This window comes from Mastigoproctus giganteus, chromosome 11 (assembly GCF_048544385.1).
Source record: "Mastigoproctus giganteus isolate SK-2022 chromosome 11, ASM4854438v1, whole genome shotgun sequence".
NCBI lineage: Eukaryota > Metazoa > Arthropoda > Arachnida > Uropygi > Thelyphonidae > Mastigoproctus > Mastigoproctus giganteus.
In genome coordinates, this window is record NC_143585.1 from 145,635,067 (window position 1) to 145,659,110 (window position 24,044).

Genomic DNA, 24,044 nt, shown 5'->3' on the forward strand with positions numbered 1-24,044 from the left:
ATTTGTACTTGTGCGAAGTAAACAGTCTGGTATTCTTTTGTCTTTTGGCTGCAGGGCTCCTAGTGGGACTCTACGTTGCCCATCACCACCACTGCAAGGTAGCCGGGCAGTCTATTGTCTCTGCCACGGTTGCCTGAGCTTCCTGACAGAGATAAGGGGGTAGTTAAAGGGAGGGAAGGATGTGGAAAGGTTGCAGGGTTAGTTACCCTGCAAAGGGGGATGCCATATGGCATTTCACACCTGAAGGCGTCAGTAGCACCTGGCCACCTTCCAGTATTCGGATGCAAAGTCATCCCACATCCGGTGTTTGCAGCACCTGGCTCACTTTACGGTATGCAGGTGAATAGACATCCACACTCGAAGGTGTCAGCATGGTTTATAGTTAATCCTACCCCGAAGGGTGCAGTGCATTTAGTTGGAGTTCTCCTTTGTACTGCTGTTGAACTGTTGCCTGGGAGATTTTTGTCTGAGTCAGAATGTTGATTGAGCAAACTCAGTAAGGACATGATAGTCAAGTTCATCTTACAGAAATAATGTTCCTGATGTAGGTTCCCCGTTTTTTTGTGATCAGTCTTGTCATGTAATCCTCATAATGAGGACAGTAATACATTACATGCTCCCATCTTTTGGGTTGTTCACATTTGCAAAGTGGGTTTTGTTTTGTGCCCAGATCTATTAATTTTTTTCTGAAAGGTCTGTGTAATATTCCAGTAAATAACTTGTGAGGCCAATGAAAACCAAGGAGCAGACTTTGGGTGACAGAAGGTAGGAATAGTTTGGTAATAGCTCCTTTGCTTGTGTTATTCTATAAGTCTTGCCAAATTTTGATGAGTTTGTTTGCTATAGATTTTCTCTCTCTTCTGGGATTGTTAGCCAGATCAAGATGGATGTCAAGGATCTCAGAGGGAATACTTTCTTTCTTTAATCTTTGAAATAGGCCTCACTTCATTACCTCAAGATACAAGGGTAGATATCCAGCCAGGACTTGAAGGCCCAACATACTAACAGTGCAACAGATTTTAATAACAGTGAGAAACATAGCTCTCTGAATAGAATCCAACTTATCTCTATTTTGCCTTATGTTGGCTCTGATACACCACAGCCGACCGGGCTAGCCGGGTGGGTAAAGTGCCTACCTGGCAACCCAAAGGTCGCGGGTTCGTTTCCCGCCTCGAGCTTGGATCAAAGTACTGCAAAAACCTTGTGAGGTGCATTATGGTCACAGAAGCCTATGCGCCACCAACTACCAAAAAAAAAAAAAAAAAAAAGATACACCACATCGTAGCAGACATTTAGGGGAGGGGGGGAGACTTATTGCACCACCTTCAATTGTAGGCAGTTACAAGATTGGATTGTGTTTCATTGTCCTGCAAGGCAAAAAGCCAGAGGTTAGTAAGAAGATGGTTTCACATATTAGTGCAAGCACTCTTTGTTTAAGGTCCCTGTCTGCTTTACTAATTCTAGCAATCAGTGCTGTGTATTTCCTAATTTTTGTTGCAACATGAATGGGATGCAGGTAAAATGCCAGATGGGATTCTTCTTGCTCAGATCACACACACATGAGGGCACAGTCCTCTTATGAAGAAGTTGATAGCTTAAATAAATTCAAGGTAGAACTAGACAAACTATTGGAAGGGAATGAACAGGTGAAATGAGACGTGCTTTTTTTTTTTTTTTTTTTTTTTTGCTGATTGTGTATAAGCTTGCTTTCTTGCATGCTTTGCTCCTGGTGCCTAATGATACTACAAATGCTATTATAATGCCTGTAATGGTACAAATACTCCTATAATGCCTACTTGTTAGAATTTCAAGATATAAAGGCACCATTGAACTTTTTCACCACACACACACACACATACACACACAACCAACCAAGTGCAGTACCAAGGTAACTCATGGCAAAGTACCTCCTCAATATAAGATCAATGCAATAAGTAGCAAACCCAGTTTGCTATTTAGCCCATGCCCATATATAGAAATAGTCTATGCCTGACATGTACAATAACTTTATTGTACACGTCATGTACATGTATTGTACCCAGCCAGCGACCGGGCTAGCCGGGTGGGTAAAGCGTCTGTCTGGTAACCCAAAGGTCGCAGATTCGAATCCCGCCTCGGGCTTGGATCAGAGTACAAAATACAAAAACTTTGGGAGGTGCAATATGGCCATAGAAGCCAATGTGCCAACAACTAACAAAAAAAAAAAAAATTATATAATTTTGATAGCTTCAGTCTTGTCTTGGACTTAAATAAAATATATATTTGGTAACCAAAGAGGAAAAATGGGTGTAACAACTTTTACAAAACTCACAACATATATTTAGTAATTTGACAATATTTCTTACAGATGCAGTGTTGATTGTCATGATTATAGCAGTGGCATAAATTTTGAACTACATTCAGTCCTGTTTACCTGCAGTTCATGGGAGAATGTCCCATTCATTTTAGAAAGTTCAAGAATTGTATGCACATCACATGTTACTTGCCTGGGCAACAAGGTACAAAATGGGGAGAATTGATTTTTCTGAAAATAAAATGTTAGGATATACATTATACAACATTTTTTGGGGAAATTCAAAAGGAATTTCTAGTTAAATGTTTAATAAGTTAATCATAGTGAATAGTGATTTTCTTATGAGAAAAAAATTCAAGTTAAAAGGAGCCATATTTATATTTTTGGATAACTAAGAAGATATGCAGATTTTAATAAACAAGGTTGGCAAAGATTTCTTATACAGTTCTGAAAACTTATTCTTTCTTTTACTTATACTGCCTGTCATACTTTGATCATTGGCATCAAAAGAGGCATTAATGACATTACAAATGCTAAAAGTGTTTAAACTGCAATTTTATCATTAGATATAAACAGATGGCAGTAATTATTTGATAACTGTAAAACTTATAATGTTTAAAAAAGCATTTGAATTATCTTGCTGTGTCATCCTTTATATACCAAACTTTGTATAATCATATATTCTGAAACTTGTACAGATTGTCTGAGAAATGAATGTACTCATTTTGTTTTGTTTTTTAACAAAGCCTTTATTTCCGTATAGTTAACTACACAAAAATTTAATTATAGTTTGCTTAGGTGACAATCTCTCTTTAAATAAAAGAGAAAATCTGTAGAACGGCCATTCTAAGACAAATCAAATATGGACATTATTGGGATATTAGAGACGGGGTGTCATGCAGATATAAGGCATCCCTTATATCTCAATTTGAATATGGGGAGTACATTTTCACAGAAAAGACAGTTTTGATTGTCGAGTGGCAACTGTGGTCCCCCCCCCCCCATTTCCACTATGCACAGAAAGGACAGACAGGATGGGGAGAGTTATGCTCTTATTTAAGAAGCACACAAAATCTAAGGCAGTGCAATGTTGAGTCAATTTGGTATGACACAAGCTCTGGGAAAGCAAAAATGAGAGTAGGAGTTTGTTATAGGCCTAATGACTGATGAGTGCAACAAAAAAGTGCGGAGAAAAAGTGTGGGCCAGTAAATCAGAATGTCATATAATGGGGAATCTTAACTTTCCAGATATTGACTGGAATTTGAGGATTTGTCACTCACACGCTAGTAAAACTTCTGTTGATTTATTGGATGTCTGATTTTCAACAGCGATTATTCATGCATTAAGAATCATCAGATAAAAATACCACTAGGTGGCAGTGATCACAGTGTATTGATGTGAGATTTACTTAAAGATGTAAGGAACATTTCAAAGATAAAAGGAACGCTTTTTGCTTTCGTAAAAGTGACTAAATTGGACCAGTAAATCAGAATGTCTTATACTGGGGGATTTTAACTTTCCTCATATAGACACTAGCAAGACTTCTGTGGATTTATTAGATAACTGATTTCTACAGCAACATGTTAGAGAGGCAACAAGAGAGTAATACTCCTGATCTGATTATCAAGTGTGATTATTCATGCATTAAGAATTGGCAGATAAAAGAACCACTAGGTGGCAGTGATCACAGTGTATTGATGTGAGATTTAAAGATGTAACTACAGGCAACCCCTGTACAACATGGTACTTCTACAACACGATTGATAAATTGTGGCAATCCTCGCACAACACTATTTCATTCTTACAAGGTTAAAGAATTGCGGCAAGCCTCGAATAACATGGTATTTTTGAGCTTTTGTGCGGGGAAAACTGCTATTATGTTGGATATAATTTTTGAACATTTGCATTCTTTTTTGTGAATCCCTGCTTTTGGCTCGCTAGTCATTGTGCAAAATAAAATATATATATATATATTGGGAAGTCCCAGTATTTTTTTTTTTTTTTTTTTTGCTGGAAATCCCTGTGTTAAGTTCTGTACTATTGAACTTGTGGGGAAAAAAAATCTAGATTTCAAAATTTTATTACTATTGCATAATGTGCTAGACCATCCAAAAGATTTAAGTCATCCAAACGTTGAAGTTGTTCCTACCACCTAATACAACTTCTTTAATTTACCTTTAAAACTCGTTATACCAAAAAATCTTTAATTTATTTTGGAAAAAATTGATTTCGAATCTATTGAAGTGATGGAGGCATGGAAACATTTTTCAATTGCAGACTGTATTGGAAGCATAAGTTTATTGCTCAAAGAAGTAAAATCAACGGTCATCATTAACTGCGTGTTGGAAAAATGTATGGCCAGAGTCAGTTCGTTCAGGAAATATGGTCAGAAAACAGAATTTGTGCAATAGTAGAACTTGCTAAGTAGGTAGGGGGCAAGGTTTTGATATAACTACTGAAGACATTCAAGGATTATTGGTTGGAAAAGAGGCTGGTGAAACGGATTTGGTGGAAACAGCATCAGAGGTAAACTAAATCAATTCAGAGGATGATAGCATGGGTGAAAATTCTGAAGTTTCAAATTTTACACTAAAAAGCATATAGGAAGGCAACTTAGCCGAGCAATTAGAATCTATTTTTTTAATGCAGATCCTTTGACTGAATGGAGCACAAAGTTCAAAATGGAGCTTCAAAAATGCTTAGCTCCATACCATTACAGAGATCTCTCAAGCAAAAGCAAACAAGCCCAGATTATTGATTTTTTTTAGAGACGAAGCCAAAGATACACAAAGTCTAGATGGTGCAGAAGAAAGTTCAGAAGGCGAAAATACACTGTGCTGCCACTTTATTAGGTACACTTACCTAGTGGCGTGTTGAGCCTCCTTAACCTTTAAAACAGCCTGAATTCGTCTAGGCATGGATTGAACAAGATGCTGAAAACATTGTGCAGAATGGAATACCATGCAGACATGAGTGTGTCACGCAGTACCTTAAGATTCGACGGAGGTGTAGGCTGCAAGGAACAGCCCTTTCCAGCTCATCCCAAAGATGTTCATTGGGATTGAGATCTGGGGAACCAAGCAGGCCACTGCAGCAAAGAAAAGTCATTGACATATTCCTAGAACCATTCCATAGTGATTTGGGCTTTGTGCACTGGTGCATTATCCTGCTGGAAGTAACCATCTGACTGAGGATAAACTGTCAACATGAACGGATGCACTTAGCCAGCAATGATGTTTAGTTACGATGTGGCATTCAGGCATGAATCTATGGGTATCAATGGACCCAACATGTGCCAAGAAAACATTCCCCTACACCATAACACTGCCCCCACCACCTTGCACAGTAGTCGTCACACATGGTGGGTCCAGGGATTCATGTTGTTTTTGCCAAATTCTGAGCCTTCCCTCAACGGATGCACCAGGAACTTCCACTCGTCAGACCAAGCAACTGTTTTCCAATCCTTGATAGTCCAGTGCTGGTGCTGCTATGTCCACAGGAGGCATGCTCTCTTGTTCTTCATCGATAACAAAGGTGCGAGATGTGGCTGTCGGCTGTTGTAGTCCATTCCCGACAAAGTGCGACTAGTGGTCCATTGCGATATTTTGCTCTGCGCACCAAGGTTGTATTCTGACATGATGTGCGACGTTGTGGCCCGTCTGTTTACTTGCACAATTCTAGCCATCCTCCTCTGACCTCTCATCAACAAGCGATTTTCTTCCACAGGAGTGCCATTGAGAGGATGTTTTCTGTTCGTTGCACCATTCTCGATACACCCTTGAAACTGTGGTGTGTGAAAAGTTCAGTAGAACTGCAGTTTCAGAGATGCTTTGTCCAGCACGTCTTGCACCTACTACCATGCCATGCTCGAAGTCCATTAGATCGCTCCTTTTGCCTATTCTTGCTACGGTTTGTATGCTTAACTGATACTAGAAAGGGGTTGTTCTGCTGCATTTATATCCATAACTTGGTCATGTGACTTGCAGCGTTGTGGGACAAACCATTTGTGTGCACAGCAGGGGTGTACCTAATAAAGTGGCAGCACAGTGTATTCTGCAATAGAGAAAATGTTTTCATTTGATTGTGTTTAGCAACAATGAAGAGGAAGAAAATTAAAAGAACGTACATTATCTGGCATATATGTATCACAGCTTGTAAGACATTCGTTTAATTATTACTATTTTGTAAAAAAAAAATTTGGTAGTTATAAAAAAAAAATGGTGTATTATTGTTAGCTTTTGGAACGTAACCCCCCTTTTTGTACTGGTTCTTAGTCCCATATAACATGGTTTTGCATAACACGAGATTTTATACGACCTAACAGCCGTGTCATACGAGGGTTACATGTACTATCAAAGATAAAAGGAAACACTTTTTCTTTTAAACGTGACTGTGATGGTCTCAGACAGTTTCTAAATTTTATACAGTGGGACCAGCTGATATTATCATCAGCAAATTCTATATGGGAAGCATTCAAGGCCTTAATCATGGAAGCTACTACGCTTTTCATACCAACTAAGACATGTTGTGTTAAGGCTTAAATGAATATCAAATGAACTAATGAGACTCATGGCAAAGAAAAAACATGCATGGGATGCAAATGTTTATATCGCATGTGATACACAGAAAGCTGTGGTAGATATAAACTGGTCTCTTATAAAGTCACAATGGAGGTTGGGCAAGTTAATGCAGATTTTAAGAAATCTTTGGCAAACAGTGCAAAGAAAAATAGCAAAGACTTGCTATGTAAACACTAGAAGGGAGGGGATGAATCAGATTGGTCCACTTTATATATATATATATATATATATATTTTTTTTTTTTTTTTTTTTTTTATGTGAACCCCAAACACGAGAGGTATTAGAACCTATAGTACTTAGTACCGTGCTTGGGTTGGAGGTTGAGAAGACGAAAGAAGATATTTGTTGACATTGGACTTGAACTTCTGTAGATTGTAATTTTCAGGAAATACGAATGAAGGAAGATTGTTCCAGAAAATGGCAGTTGAATGAATAAATGAGAAAGATGAAAAGTTGGTTCTGTGGGTTGGACAGTTGGTTGAAAAGTTGGACAGTAAATGGATGTTGGCTGGTGGCAGCACGTGTTCGGACTGTTTTGAAAGAGAGAGCGGGAATTATAGAAACCAATTGAGAAGAACAGTGCCCATGGAAGTATCTATAGAAGAGGCATGCAGCAGAAACAGTACATCTATGAGAAAGCGAGTGGAGAGACTCTGTTAGAGATGAATCATTAATTAACCTAACTGCCCTCTTCTGAATAGAATCAAGAAGCCTGAGAGAGGTTTTGGGGGCACCACCCCAGATGTGGGAACAATATTCCATGGCAGGGCGGATTTGCAATTTATACAGAGTGAGCAGCTGTTTGGAAGAAATGGTTCAACTGTTGATGATCATGCTCAGGTTTCTGAAATACAAAATGATTGCATCTACATTCACACATGAGTAATTCTTTAGGGAAGTCAATGCCAGAAGTTTATCAGATCCTAACTGGGAGCTAAATCTTGTCTGACCAATTTTATTGAATGCTATGATGCGGTCACAAAGGAACTGGATGCAAAAAATAATTTTGATATTTACTTGGATTTCAGTAAGGCTTTTGATGTTGTTGCACATAAAAGACTACTATACAAATTGGAGTAGTGTGGTATTAAGGGCATATTGCTGTGATTGATAAAGGTCCTAATGAGTGGACTGCTGTTCGTGGACTAATGTTATTAGTGAACGTCCCCAGGGGTTCACTATTGCATCCATTGTTGTTTTTCATAATTTTCAGTGATATTGGTGAAGGTGTATCAGGGGTTAATGATAGGAATGAGTGTATGCTACTGTAATTATGATATTAGCAGAGGCATATGATGCAAGAAAGCAAGCTTATACAGCATCCAAAAAAAAAAAAACCTTCCCATTTCACCCATCCTTTCACTCCAAATGTTTGTCTAGTGCCTTGAATTTATTTAAGCTGCCAACTTCTACAATGACAGATCGAAGTTTGTTCCAGCAATCAACCACCTGCTGGATAAATGCAAACTTCCGCACATCTATATAGCAATTTTTTTTCTTTCAATTTGAATTTTGCCTCAGGCGATTAATCTGTGCAAGAGGAAGAATTCCATCAGCAAACCATTCAAGTCCTTATACACTTCAATCAGATCTCAGGCGCCTCCGTAGACAGGTGGGAAGGAGCAGCAGTGCGTAGCACACGCTTCTGAATTAGACCGGGGTTCGAGCCCGTCACCACCAAATACGGAGGATGCGGAAAGGTCAAGGAATGACTACCGCATATCCCGGAGCAATATGGCCTTAGTTGCTAATGCTCCTAAAAACCAAAACAACAACAATCAGATCACCTCGCATGTGCCTAGTCTCAGACACCGTAATTTGCAAAATTTAAGCCTTTCTTCATAAGAGCAATCCTTTATTCCATTCACTAATTTTGTTGCCCTTCTCTGTGCTCGTTCCAGCAGCTCTACATCCTTCCTAAAATGAGGCCTCCAGACCTGTATACAGTACTCAAGGTGTGGCCTGACCATTGCCTTATACAAGGGAATAATCCTCCTTTTCCTGTATATCATTGACAAGATACCATGAGCTACTCTTGCAGACCATCTGCTCTGCTCAGAAAACTTCATATTTGACTGCACAATTACCCCAAGGTTGTTTTCATTCTCTACCACCCTCAGTGTAGTACCACACAGTTGATACGTTACTGCTACCCATATGCAGTACTTTACATTTATCAATGTTAAACTTCATTTGCCACCTCTCAGCCCATCTGCTCAACTTTTCTAGATCCTGTTTCAGTAGCGTATTGTTATTAGTGTGTCATTAACAACTCTGCCAACCTTCGTAGTATTGTGTGCAAATCAGTATCATTAATAAATACAGAAAACAACAATGGACCCATCACTGAACCCTGAGGACTCTACTAATAACGTTAGTCCACGAAGAGCAGTGTCCATTCATTGTCACTCTGTCTTCTCCCACTCAAGCATACCTTTATCCATGGCAGTAATTTGCCTACAGTGCCACACTACTTCAATTTGTGCAGCATTCTTTCATGTGCAACAGTAAAACCCTTAAGATCCAAGTATATGATATCAAAATTATTCTTTGCATCCAGTTCCTTTGTGACCACATCACAGTATACAGTAAAATTGGTCAGACAAAACTTCTGCAACAAGATCTAGAAAAATTAAGCAGATGGGCTGAGAAATTTTTTTTTTTTTTTTTTTTTTTTTAATGAAAATCCCAAACACGAAAGGTATTAAAACCTATAGTACTTGGTACCGTGCATGGGTTGAAGGAGAAGTATGGGGGGGGGGTTACCGGAAACTTTGCTCCAGAGACTATACATAGGTTTCACCACTTTAATTGCAATGGAAGGAAGTTTAACATGAAAAGTACTGTATGTGGGTTGTAGTAACCCCACAGTAGCATACTAACTGTGTAGTACTACACTCAGGGTAGTGAAAAATGAGAAAGGCCTTGGGGTAATTGTTCAGTTAGATAAGAAGTCATCTGAGCAGTGCAGACATGCAGCAAAGACAGCTTGTTGGGTTTTTTTCAATGATACACAGGAAGTTTGCTTGCAGGGATAAGGAAGCTATTATGCCACTGTATAAGGCAATGGTCAGGCCACATTTTAAGTACTGCATATAGGTCTGGAGTTGTCATTTTAGGAAGGGTGTGAGCTGCAAGAATGAGTATAGAGAAGGACAACAAGATTGATGAGTGGAACAAAGGGAGTGCTCTTACTAAGAAAGGCTTCAGTTCTGCAAATTGCAGCATCTGGAGACTAGGCACCTGCAAGATGATTAATTGATTTGTTTAAGGCTTTGAAAGGATTGAGCACCCTCATTGCTGTTGGGATTCTTACTCTTGCTCACTATGCACATTTGGGGTTCAAACTGAAATTGAGGAAGGAAAGTTGCAGAACAGATGTGTGGAAATTTGCTTTTAGCCAGCATGTGGTTGGTTGGAACAAACTTCCATCTGTTGTTGTGAAAGTTTAAAACTCATAAATTCAAGAAAGAACTAGACATACTACCTATTGGAAGAGAACAGATTGGTGAAATGGGAAGGGTTGGGTTTTTTTTTTAATACTGTATAAGTTTACATCATTTGCCACTACTAGTGCTAAATCAGTTTAAAGAAATACCTTTTCTTAAGATCTAGGTTAAAAGTCTTAAGGGAAGTACACTGATAACATTAGTCTAAGAAGAGTGGTGCCCATTGATGATCACTACTTTCTTCCCCAACTCGATTATCTCTTTATTCGTAACAGTAACTTGTATTGCTATGAATAAAAACTTGACGTTAATGCCACACTACTCCAATTTGTATAGTCTTTTGTGTGTATGAGTATTACAAGCTTTTCAAAAATCAAAGTATATCATATTAAAATTATTTTTTGCATCAAATGTGTTTGTTTCTGCATTATTTTCTATATTATTTTACATTCACACCTCATCTGTAATCTCTAAGAGACCTCTCCATGAATCCAAGGATTCTTTCATGATTATGGTTAAAAGTTTGCTGCTCCTTAATATAATTGGCTCAATCTCATCTGCACCAGAACATTATTATTAAATTTAGCTCCAAAAATTTCTCTTTGTCTGAGTTTTCACAAAAACAATTTGCTCACTGTAATTTAATATACTTTTGGCATCCCCATTCCTAAAAAATTCATTGTGTGAGAGTAAATTAAAAATATTTTTCTCAGCTTGTTAGCATCCTGAGCAGTGTCATCAACAGTTATACCATGCGTATCTAGCTGACCACTGTCATGTATCTACTTCCTTTTAGTGTTTACATAAGAATCTTTTGTCAGAGAATTCTCATAATGTGCCTTCGATTGCTTAACATGAAGACTCTGTAACTCATTTGCAGACTGGTTTATACATTTTCAAGATTTATGTAAATTCGATAATTGTAGATTTCTTAAAATACCATTTATAATTGACTTAATATTATAGCATAGCTTAATTTATTATGGTACTCACCTTTTTTTTTTTATAATCTGCAATTGATGTTTGAATAGGGTGGATGATAATTTTAATTTAAATTGGGAGTAAGTAAATTGGGATTTTAAAAACAGATGTTAAAATATGCGTAAGGAAGTAGAAGTGCACGTCTTCGTCCTTGGTTGTCAATATTAAAGTTGAAAATAAATGGTTAACACTGGAGGCCAATAGCCATAACAAGTAGCTTTCGTTATCCACGTCTTCAGTTGGCAATGATGGATTGAAAGTAAACGTGTGTATTTAAGAAAACTATGGTTCCCGTGATGCTCCTGGTTATATGTGGAAATCTCAGGTGCATGAGATTCCAAGCCGGTGCGATGTTGTAAGGTAGTTTGGTATTTAATACTTGGAGATTGAATGGCAGCGGAACCATTCTATAACTAGAGCTTCATATTGGAAAATTTTAAAACTGGATTTTAATTTGATAATGGGAATGGCTGAGTCTACTAAGGGGTGTGATTGTGAGATTGAACATGTGATGCTAGTTCTGTGTTGGTTTGACCTGTCCTAAAACTGTTGTAGTGGTAATACGCGCGCGTGTTTGATGTTTTAATAGAATCATTTAAGTTGTGCTACCAATGTAATATGAATTGCAGTTAGGTTGACATTTTATTAGGTAAATAATATTGTTCATATTGCTGATATATTTTTGTGTGTCTTTGTATGAATTAAATAATTAGCCAAGTTTATTATAAGTTGCGAATGTGATGGTGATGTCAGTACCTTTTGAATATGCGGTGAAACTGATTGCAAAAATTACTATGGTAAGGTAGGATAATGTGTAAATTATTATTAGAGGTGTATTTGGGTGGATTATTAATATTATTTTGGACGGTGAGAATGGTTTGTTGAATTAATTGAGTAGGATACCTTCTAGATATGAATTTTGTTGTAAGATATTGAAGTTCATGGTTAAGATCGTTTTGTATAGAACTGTATTTTATAGCATTGTAAATCTGATTATAAAGAACAGCTTTTTTTATGTTAAGGGTGTGGTGCGAATCAAAATGTAGGTACTTTCCAGTATGGGTATTTTTTCTAAAGATTCTTGTTCCTAATTTGGTGTCATTCCTATATATGGTGAGGTTCAGAAAATTAATTTGTCCGTTTTCTTCGAGCAATCAGTACCTTTTTCTTAGTTTTCTTAAATACACGCGTTTACTTTCAACCCATCATTGCCAACTGAAGACGTGGATAACGAAAGCCACTTGTTATGGCTATTGGCCTCCAGTGTTAACCATTTATTTTCAACTTTAATATTGACAACCAAGGATGAAGACATGCACTTTTACTTCCTTGCGCATATTTTAACTTCTGTTTTTAAAACTCCAATTTAAATTAAAATTATCAACCACCCTATTCAAACATCAATTGCAGATTATAAAAAAAAGGTAAGTACCATAATAAATTAAGCTATGCTATCATATTAAGTCGATTTATGTAAATATAATTTATGAGCAATCAGTACCTTTTTCTTCTTTGTTTCTATTCTCATCTGATATCTATTTAGGCCTAAATCTTAAACAGTATCTCTTAGTTGGTCGAAAAAGTTTAAGCTTCTGTGATCTCCCTGAATGCTTCCCATTCCCATTTAATGTGTGCTGTTGGTAACATCATCAGATGGTCCCACTGATTAGATTTTAAAACTGAGACCAGTGTAGTCACCTTTACAAAAGAAAAAGTCCTTCCCTTTGCCCTTGACAACAGTTAGTAAATCCCACATCAATACACTATGATCATTGCCATTTAATGGTTCCATTATCTACATATTCTTATTGCATGATGACTGAGTGCTGATAATCAGATCAAGAATATTGGTATTTCTTGTCTGTCTGACTTGGCTGCTGTAGAAAGCAGCCATCCAATATAAACAGAAAAGGCTTGGTACTGTTCGAGTGAAACAACCCCCAAATTCCAGGAAAGTTAAAAACCACCATTACGAGACATTCAGATTTGCTCGTTCACTCCAAAAGTCACCCAGTTCTTAAAAAGTTTTGTGAAAGAGATTGGTCCTGGACAAATTATTCTTTGAATATAGAAATATACATTTTAATTTCATTATAGCTTATTATCAACTTCTTCAGGCTGTCACTAACATGCCTTTGAGAGTAATCTGAACAACCCTTGAAAGGTCAGTGTGTAGAGAAGAGAGAATACCTTGATAAACTGATTTGCTATATTCATTAGTTCAGTTATGCAGTCATTAGCATCAACTATGGAGGAGATTCTGGAATTCGTAATGGAAGACATCAGTAGATTCCAAAAAGGTTTGTTGTAGGAATATTGTAATAGTTCAGAATTAATAGACTGATTGATTATATCTTGTATTCTTTTTAACTCTGCTATTATCATGCCAAACTGTAGCGCAAGAAGAATCTATGTGTGAAAATAGTTGGTTCAAATTTACTCATTTGGACCAACACTACCTTCCTAATTAATAGTTTTTAATGGTAAATAACTTCCTAATTAATACATTTTGGTAGTTTTTAAGATGAAATTGAATAGTGTTTGCTGAAAATCTGTGCAAAAAAAATAAATAAAAATGTTTGAGGAGTACTTGCAAGTATTCTTACACTTTTTTTTTTTTTTGCATACTCCACTTCACAGATAGTAGTCCAAAACAAATTAAACTAAATAATATGCTTTCTTATATATATATATATATATATATACAGGCAACCCCTGTATAACATGGTACTTTCTACAACACAGTTTCGCTCTAACACGATTGATAAATTGCAGAAATCCTTAACAGGATGGTTTTTAGCTTTTGTGCGGGGAAACCCTGCTATTATGTTGGATGTAATTTTGCAACATTTCCACTCTTTTTTGAATCCCCGCTGTTGACTCGCTAGTCAAAAAAAAAATTGAGAAATCCTCGTGTTACGTTATGTGCTTGTTGAACTTGTAGAAAAATCTAGATTTCAAAGTTTTATTACTATTGGATAGCACACCAGGCCCTCCAAAAGAGTTAAGTCATCCAAACATTGAAATTATATTTCTACTACCACAGTTGTACTAGCTTAATACAACTTCTTTCATTCACCCATTAGATCAAGGCATTATATCCTTTAAAAGGCACAACTTTTAAAACTCATTAAATCAGATAATCGTTACAATGGAGTTAGGAAAAAATTGATCTGTTGAAGTGATGGATGCATGGAAACATTTCTCAGTTGTGGACTGTATCAGAATCATAACGTTATTGCTGAAAGAAGTAAAACAGTCGATGTTAAATGCGTGTGGAAAAATGTATGGCCAAAGTGATTTCATTCAGGAAATATGATCAAACAGGCACAAAATGGAATTGGTGCAATAGTAGAACTTGCCACGTCAGTAGGAGGGGAAGGTTTTGATGATGTGACTACTGAAGCCCTCGTGGGTAGCACAGTTGATAGAATCGCCTTCCACTCCACACCGGGTTGAAAAGACCCGAGTTTGGATCCTGTCAATAACAGGACAAATTTTTATGCGTCTTTTTTACAACGTGACTGAGTTAGTCGGGCAAAAGTAGCATGGTTTTTCTCCCGGAAACTCTGGTTTTTCGTCCAGCAAAACAGAAAATCGACCTCAGAGCACACGCAATTTGTAGACAACAAACACAAAGTAATGTGGCCTTGGTTGCCAATGCTCCTAAAAAAATAAAATAAAGATATGATTACTGAAGACGTTCAAGAATTACTGGCAGAAAAGAGGCTTGTGAATGGATTTGGTGGAAATGGCATCGGAGGTAAAACCAAATCAATTCAGAGGATGATAGCACAGATGAAAATTGTAAACTTCCAAATTTTACAGTAAAATGCATACAGTAAGGCATAAAGTTAGCCAAGCTAACTTTAATTTTAATTTTACTTTAATTTCCATACGATGAAATTCACAAGGATTTATCAAGCAAAAGCAAACAAATCCAGATTACTGATTTTTTTTAAGGAGAGTAGAAGATAAACGAAATCTGGAATGGTGTATTTTTGTTAGTTTTTGTTAACGAAATAGTGTATTTTTGTTAACTTTTGGAACGTACCCCCCCCCCCCCATTGTACTTTTTCTTAGTCCCTTATAACACGATTTTGCACAACACAACATTTTATTGGAACCTAACTACCATGTTATATGATGGTGGTATATTTGTATACATAATATATGGCTGTATATGCATATGTCCAATTCTGAAATTTCACCGGTGCTTAATGATTTTATACACGTAAAAGTGAAAAATAGTTTCATGTTTTGATTTTAGCATGCATTAGAATGTATTTTAATTTCAGCAGAATTAAAAATAGCAGGTGTAAAACATTACATTTTCAAATTTTTTATTAAAAAAATAAAAAATTTGTATAATTAATTAAATCCATTAATGAACAGGCAAGCAGATTTCAAAATAGCCAAATATTTTTTTTCCAGGAATGAAAAAGGTTTGTGCACCTGCAAGATGTACTATGGGAGTTTTTGTTACTATTGGCAGTATGAGCACGTTTAGGTTAAGATTTTTTTTGTATTCAGCTAGCCACTGAGAAAAAGGAATTTACATTGTAATTAACTAATACAAAATAATATAGCATATATCATTTGATATTAGTGAATAAACTAATATAATATAGCAGTAACTAATATAAAAATTATGATTTAGATATAAAGTTTTGCATCAAACTTTATATTCAAGTACATCACATCACACCAATGAAGTTTTATTTATTTTTTTATTTATTTATTTTTTTTTTTTTTTGTCTTGTGTTGGAAAAGGATGTGAAAATGTCTAAGTGATTCAGTGGGAAGTGATTTCATTGTGCCAAGTGTAGTACCACACAGTTGGTGTTAATCTGGGATTGCCACTTCTCATATGCAGTACCTTGCATTTGTCAGCATTTAACTTCAACTACCATTTCTTCGCTGAACTGCCTAATTTTTTCAGTAGTTGTTGCAGTAACGTACTTGATTACTGTCATTAACCACCCCGCTAACCTTTTTTTTATCATCTGCAAACTTTGACAATAAGTCTAATACATTCAGTGTCATTAATAAATATGGAAAATACTAAGGGCCCAGCATTAATAAATAACATTAGCCCATAGCATACTATCATTATTGCCAGTAATCACCTTGCCAGTCTTTGTATCATCTGCAGATTTCGATATTAAGCCTGATATGCTTTTATCAATATTGTTGATAAATGAGAGAAAACAATAATGGACCCAACACCAAACCCTGGGGAACTCCACTAGTAACATTAGTCCATGAAGACCACTCTCTGTCTCTTTCCACTCAACACTTCCTTTATCCATAGCAACTCTTAATGCCACATTGCTCCAATTTGTATAGCAGTCTTTTATGTGCAACAGTATCAAATGCATTCTTGGAATCCAAATATATAATATAAAAATTATTTTTGCATCCAGTTACTTTATGAATGGATACTCTACATCAGAGTATCCATTCAGATTGGGCAGACAAGATTTCCCTTTAACAAATCCATGCTGTGACTGCAACATAACTGCATTCCTATTGAGATGGCCCTGCATTACTTCTTTAACCAGTGACTCCATTAAAATTACAGGCCATGCTGAGATAAATTGTACTCAATGAACCTTGCAGTATCCGTCCAGGGCTGAACTGATCAATAGGGCTCTCAATGTGTATTCCCTTCTCTCTTGTTTTGGAAGGATTACAGATAAAACTTTCAAATTTAAGCTTGACTCATGACTTTTCCCAATTTCCTTTTACTTGTTAAGTAAGGCCTGAGATATCTTACTCTTAATATCATTGGTGCCACCTTGTACAACATCACCTTTCATGGTTAAAAGGCTTGCAAGTCCAGTATTCGTGATAAGGTTAAAATTGCTGTTTACTCCGGACAAACAGAAAATAAATATGTTGTAGGTAGAACCCTTTAATAAGGTAAACTAAAGCAAAAACAAACAAATTAGTACAGAAGCTTTCAAGTCAAGGAGTCTCTTCTCCAGCTGAATATACGTCAGTAAGAAAACAAAGAAGAATGTCATGTTAGGTAAAGCATCGCATGAGTGCAAGCAACAATTACTGGTTGAGGTTAGATGTTTGTGGCTGTGATTGCAAAGTGCATACATGGGGTGCGTGCCAAAGTTCGTCACACTGGAGGATAACTGCCTTCATAATAGGAGGAATATGTGCTCCTTTATTGCAGTTTAAAGCACCATGACAACGTGATATGTGAAGCGATTCTAGCCACAATCATTGGTGATCATTTTGAGTGGTCGATGACTTAGATGTCTCGGCATGGGTAATGCTCGGCGATTGCCGAATGCTCTGAATCAGCAGACCGAATTGCCCTCTCATGCTCTGAGATCCGGTCTCTGAGTCTTCTATTAGATTCCCCAATGTAAGAACCACTGCAGTCCCTTCTATCGAGAGTGAAAAGGCCGATCCCCTCCCTGTTACAGAGTGGTTCGGTGTATTTCATTTCCTACCATGACTGTGATGGTTGTTACTTTGGGGAATCTAACAGAAGACTCTGAAACCAGATCTCAGAGCATGAGAGGGCAATCTCGTGTGCTGATTCGGAGCACTCGGCAGTTGAGACCATTATTAGTCACCTTAGCACGATCTTGACCCACGTCGAGACATCAAAGTTATTGATCACTCGTGAAATTACCAACGATTGTGGCTAGAATCGCTCCATACATCACATTGCCATGGTGCTTTAAACTGCAATAAAGGAGCACATATTCATCCTATTATGAAGGCAGTTATCCTCCAGTGTAATGAACGTTGGCTTGCACCCCATGCACTTGTGCCATGCTTTACCTCACATGACATTCTTATTTGTTTTCTTACTAACGTATATTCAGCTGATGAAGAGTCTCCTTGACTTGAGAGAGCTTCTGTACTAATTTGTGTTTTTTTGCTTTAGTTTACCTTATTAAAGGGTTCTACCTACAACATATTTGTTTTCTGTTTGCCCAGAGTAAACAGTAATTTTAACCTTATCACCATGCATGCTCTTAAAAAAGATATTTGCTCTATAATGTCATCCACTTTTGCCCGCACGTATACCTTGGTCCTATTCCACCTCTCCTTTTCCCGCAATATATTTCGTGTTTCCCTAACAATAGTCACCAACAGTAACAACACTCCTGTGGAACTAGTGCATTCTGCTCTGGGAATTTTTTTTTTTTTTTATGAAAACCTATAGTACTTAGTACTGTGTGTGGGTTTAAAGAAAATGGGAAAAGGAGGGAGGATGTCAGAAACTTTTGCTTTGGAGATTAAACATGGGTCTCACCACTTCAAGCCTCCAGTAAGTGAAGTGGTTGCACTAGTCAATGAGAATCATCTATCATGCCTTGGGGATTGCTGCTGAATTGTCGGATGCACAGTTGTAAGCACTGTCATCGAATTGGACAGTTGAGAGTTTGATAGGCTCCATTTTAATTTTTTCAAGGATATGCATGCTGTTCTTCAAGCTGTCATAAATTCCCATCAAAACACTAGTTTGCAACTAATTTTGGCCCGAGGTGCCCAAGTGATTTTGTGATCATGTGTCTTTGCCAGTATATTTGCAATTGGTGAAATAAAATAGTTCCCTTATTTTCAGCATTACATTAACACTCAATTAATTTAGTAAAGAAAGCACTTTATTAGATCAGAAGGAAAAGTAACCTTTCTTTCTTCCTTCTCTTAGTTTCTTCTTTTACTACTAACCCGCTACTGCTTGGTCTGCTCCTGCCTCCATATGGCGGGGTCAGTAACCTGGGGGGGGGGGGGGGGAAATGGAGCAAACTGTTCCTAAAAGCCAGAAATCCACTGGGTGCATGGATGAAACTCTTCCAGGACAAAAACAATTGGAACCTGATTTTGTTGCAGCTAAACATCAAAAGGTTGACATAGACAGAATCCGAACTTCAGCCTTCCTTATTGGCGAGAATTTGCCAGTCGGCATTTCTGCACTAGAAATGCCTAGAAAGCTTAAATAGGTACCCAAAGATAGTTTGTCGTTTAAGATCGAGAGACTTAATGGCTGAAGCTGCCACTGCTCAATAGTCTAATCAACTACTAAACTAAAATCTTTTGGTGGAACTTCTGTTACCATTTCACCACGTGTTTCCCCAAACAAGTGGTATCATCACCAAATGGGATCTCATCAATGTTTCAGATGGAAAACTAGAGCAGGAACTACAAGGTGAAGGAGTCATCAGTGTCAGAAGAATTATGACAAACAAGGACCTCTTACTTTTGACAACCCTAAACCACCAGAGCACGTTATCTTAACTGCTATGTTAAAGTCTACATTCCAAACCCCCTTACACTGCTACAATTGCCAGAAGTTCAGGCACAACATCTGCAGAAGAGCAGCTGCCTGTGCCACATGTGGATCCACTGTGCACACTAATGCTGACGTGCAGCTACAACACCCAGCTGTCCTAACTGCAGAGAGGCACATCCAGTGTTTTCCAAGGCGTGCCCCTTTGGAAACGTGAAAAACATATACAGCGATATAAAATTTAACACAATGTCACCTACCAAGAGGCCAAAAAATCCTTACCAGCCCCAAATACTAAAATCTTACACATCTCATTTTTAGGTACACACAGGCTGAGAAACATTTCATTGACTACGAATCAGCATCTAGTTCTGCATATAATCTTGCTTTCACAATGTCAGAATTGCACTATGATCTAGCCACCACCAAACTCAGTGCAGCAGAACCAAATGCTGCACTGAGTTGCATTACACCATGTAGTACTGTGTACCAAGAGGCCAAAAAATCTTTACCAGCCCCAAATACTAAACCTTCATGATACTACTAAACCAGCAACAGAATTTTCAAATACCCTCCCGGACAAATGGCATCATGCTTATATTTTGAGATCCTACAAATCCACTACATTACCGACCTGTTACCTTCACAAGTTGTACAAGTAAGGTCTTGGGAAAAATTATTAATGCCTGCTTAACTTGGTTTCTAGGTCAAAATAACCTCCTTAACCCAATACAATGTAGTTTCCATGAAGGCAGATCCACTTTTGACCTATTGATCAGGGAAGAAATAAACATCCATGACACTTTTGTACAAAAAGAACACCATGTCATGGTTCTCTCTGACATAGACAAAGCCTTTGACACAGACAAAGCCTTTGACACAATTTGGAGATATGGTGTAATGCAAAACCTATATGATCTAGGACTACACGGCCAACTGCTACAGTTTATCAGAAACTTTCTACATCATCATTCATTTCAAATTTTATTCAGGAAGAAGGGATCCCACAAAGTTCAGTGCTAACTGCCCCCTATTTAACATAATAATGAACTGTGTAATGCAGGATCTACCACACACAGTGTCCACTACCCTGTATGCCAGTGACTTAAGTATCTCCTGCCATTTCCCTAATATGCAAATGGTAGAAAGACAGTTGCAAAGTGATATCAACAAAGTTGTTAAATGGTCCCAAAACAATGGTTTTTGCCTCTCACCACAAAAGACTGTCGGGATACACTTATGTAGAGAATGTAACATACATCTAGACCCAGAACTTCACCTAGAAAATCAAATCATCCCAGTGGTTTGTAGTGTCCTCTTTCTTGGTGTGATTTTTGACCAAAAACTTACCTTCCTTGAACATATAAAAGTTAAAAGTGCTCCAGATTAATTATCTTAAAAAGATACACATCTTAAGAGTACTATCTGGCACAACATGGGGAGCCTACCGTTACACCCTACTGCATTTGTATCACACATTAATATGGTCACTTCTAGACTACGGCTCTGTGGTTCACAGCTCTGCTAGACTAAGTGTCCTTCGTTGTCTTGATCCTGTACACCACATTTCTCTTTGTCTTGCACTAGGGGCATACCGTACATCACCAGTTTAGATCTTATATGCTGAAGCTAATGAAACTTCCTTTCATTTAAGCAGACAACTACGCAGCAAACCTCGAAGGTCAACCAGACAGCCCTACTCAGAATGTAGTTTTCTCACCAAAATGGGAGAATGTTTACATAGCTTACCCATTTACACATATCCTATCAACAGGAATACGTGTTCTTTGCCTGCTCACTGACTGGCAAGTTCACCTTGGTATGATACAGTCTACTGCCTCTTGTATAATCCCACCTTGAACGTATTACATACTGCTGTATGACTTGTCACTCACATTGTTGGGGAAACACACCTTATCCCAACATATCCCTGTAAATTCACTCCACATTGAAAACCCAGCATGCACACAAGTCTATACAGACAGATCTAAGACTGATGTTCATGTTGGTGCAGCAGCATTATTTCCCAACCTTACCATAGATAAGAAACTCCCTATTGAATGTAACAGCTACACCGCAGAACTCTGTGCTATCTACATACCTTAAATTTCACATTCTCAACAAACATATTGCATGGTGTTATCTATACAGACTCCATTAGTGCTATCCAGTACAGCAGAATAAAAATCATAACCCCCTTACTCATATAAATTTGGAATACCATGACCAGGTTAAATAAGAACAAACAAGTTCACTCTTCTTGGATCCCTCATCACATTGGAATTACTGGAAATGAACGTGCTGACCTAGCTGCCAAAAATGCTACAGATCCTATAGATCAGTCCTTTGGTATACTGGTCTCAGGTTACAAAGTTAATTATGAAGACACGATGTCTTGAAAAATAGCAGCACATCTGGCAAAGTCAAGTTGGTAACAAGCTTCTCCGTATAAAGAAAAATCTCAAACCTTGGAAATCCAGTATACATGAGAACAGGAATGAAGTAGTAGTATGAGCTTGACTATGAATAGGCCATACAAACTTAACACAACTTTATCTGCTTGCAGGCACTAATCCACCACAGTGCATAAACTGCAACACCCAGCTCACTTTTCAACATGTATTCATTGATTGCCCCAAATACCATAGGTGATCAACAAGCAAAGTCATTTCCCTTGGCTCTGTTGTGTCCTCTTTCAAGGAGTCTGCAAACATCACACAAGTAGCACATTATTTCTTCTTCATTCTTCCAGTATTAGGCTTAGTGGCCTGTTACTGTCTCTCCATCTTTTCAGGGGTCTGCCTCTGTCTCTCCTTCCCCAGGGGTGCCTCCGTAGCCAGGTGGGCAGGAGCAGCAGTGCGTAGCACATGCTTCTTGATTAGACTGGGGTTCGAGTCCGTGACCACCAAAGGTGGATGCGGAAAGGTCAGGAAATGACCACCACATATCCCCGGAGCAATATGGCCTTAGTTGCTATATTGCTCCGGGCTAAAAACTAAATAACAAACAAACCTTTCCCAGGGTTTGTACTTTGGAATCTCTTGGATAGCATCCAGCCTCCATTCTCTCTACATGCTGGATCTATCTGTTTCTGTATGAGTCAATAAAATTCAGTACTGAAGTTGTCTCCAGTTCCGACAGGATGCCTTGATTTCTTTTCGTGTCAAGTTTGGTATAGCCTGTGGTTCTGCACCAGTCAACCTCCTATCCCTTTTGCTCATTGTACATGGTTCAGAGCCATAGATTAGGATGGGTCTGGCGAGGGTGTTATGTATTAGTGTCCTTGTTTTCTTATGCACCAGATTAGATTTGAAAATAAGATTTATACTTTAGTAATTCCTACGTAATTGTTTATTTTATGCTCAATATACTTTTCTTTTTCATAGGACAGGTGCTATCCTAGGTATTTGAAAGTATTAACTTGTTCAATGATATTAGCATTAGCATTAGTAGAGGCATTTGATGCAAGAAAGCAAGCTTATGCAGCATCAGCCAAAAAAAAAAAATAAATAAAAAAAAAAAAAGTAACATAAATAAATAAAAATAACCACTTCCACTTCACCCCTCTGTTCGTTCGAAATACCTGTCCAGCTGAGCCTTAAACTTATTTAGGCTATCAACTTCCACGACAAGGGATGGAAGTCTGTTCCACCCACCAACCACCCGCTGGCTAAAGGCAAACTTCCGCACATCTATCCTACATCTGTCTTTCCTCAATTTGGATTTATGCCCTCTCAGGTGATTTTTCTGAGCTAGAGGAAGAATCCCATCAGCATTGAGCATGCTCAAACCATTCAAGGCTTTGTACACCTCTATCAGATCACCCCGCTGGTGCCTAGTTTCCAGGCACTGTAATTTGCAAAACTTAAGCCTTTCTTCGTAAGAGAACCCCTTTGTCCCATTCACCAATCTAGTTGCCCTTCTCTGTACTCGTTCCAGCAGCTCTACATCCTTCCTGAAATGAGGCCTCCAGGCCTGTATACAGTACTCTAGGTGTGGCCTGACCATTGCCTTATACAAGGGAATAATCACCTCCTTATCCCTGCTAGAAAAATTCCTATATATCATTGACAATACACCATGAGCTACTCTTGCAGCTCGTCTGCACTGCTCAGAGAACTTCATATCTGCCTGCACCACCACCCCCAGGTCCCTTTCATTCTCTACCACTGTCAGTGTAGTACCACAGAGTTGATACGTTGCTCTGGGGTTGCTGTTTCCCATATGTAGTACTTTACATTTGTCAATGTTAAACTTCATTTGCCACCTCGAAGCCCATCTGCTCAACCTTTCCAAATCCTGTTGCAGCAGCATAGTGTCAGTAGTGTCCTTGACAACCCTGCCAACCTTCGTATCGTCTGCAAACTTGGACATTAAGCCTGATATACCATCATCAATATCATTTATAAATACAGAAAACAATAAAGGCCCCAATACTGAACCCTGAGGGACTCCACTAATAACATTAGTCCAC

At 37.9% G+C, this 24,044-nt stretch overlaps 1 protein-coding gene across 7 annotated transcripts in view; it reads left to right on the plus strand.

The window, feature by feature from the left end:
• Positions 1–24,044, plus strand: part of LOC150078499 (lysine-specific demethylase RAD23A-like) — a 280,618-nt gene that overhangs the window by 10,459 nt on the left and 246,115 nt on the right. Inside the window, exon 1 of one of the 7 annotated variants that reach the window (XM_090385153.1) lies at positions 13,483–13,604. The exons of 5 other annotated variants lie outside the window; for them this stretch is intronic. Coding sequence is in view for 1 of the 2 variants with exons in the window: in XM_090385148.1 (XP_090241274.1) it covers positions 13,553–13,604 (52 nt within the window). In the remaining variant the exon portion in view is untranslated. Of the gene's footprint in view, positions 1–13,482; positions 13,605–24,044 lie in introns of those variants that run through there. One more of the 7 variants, XM_090385148.1, reaches the window with a different exon arrangement.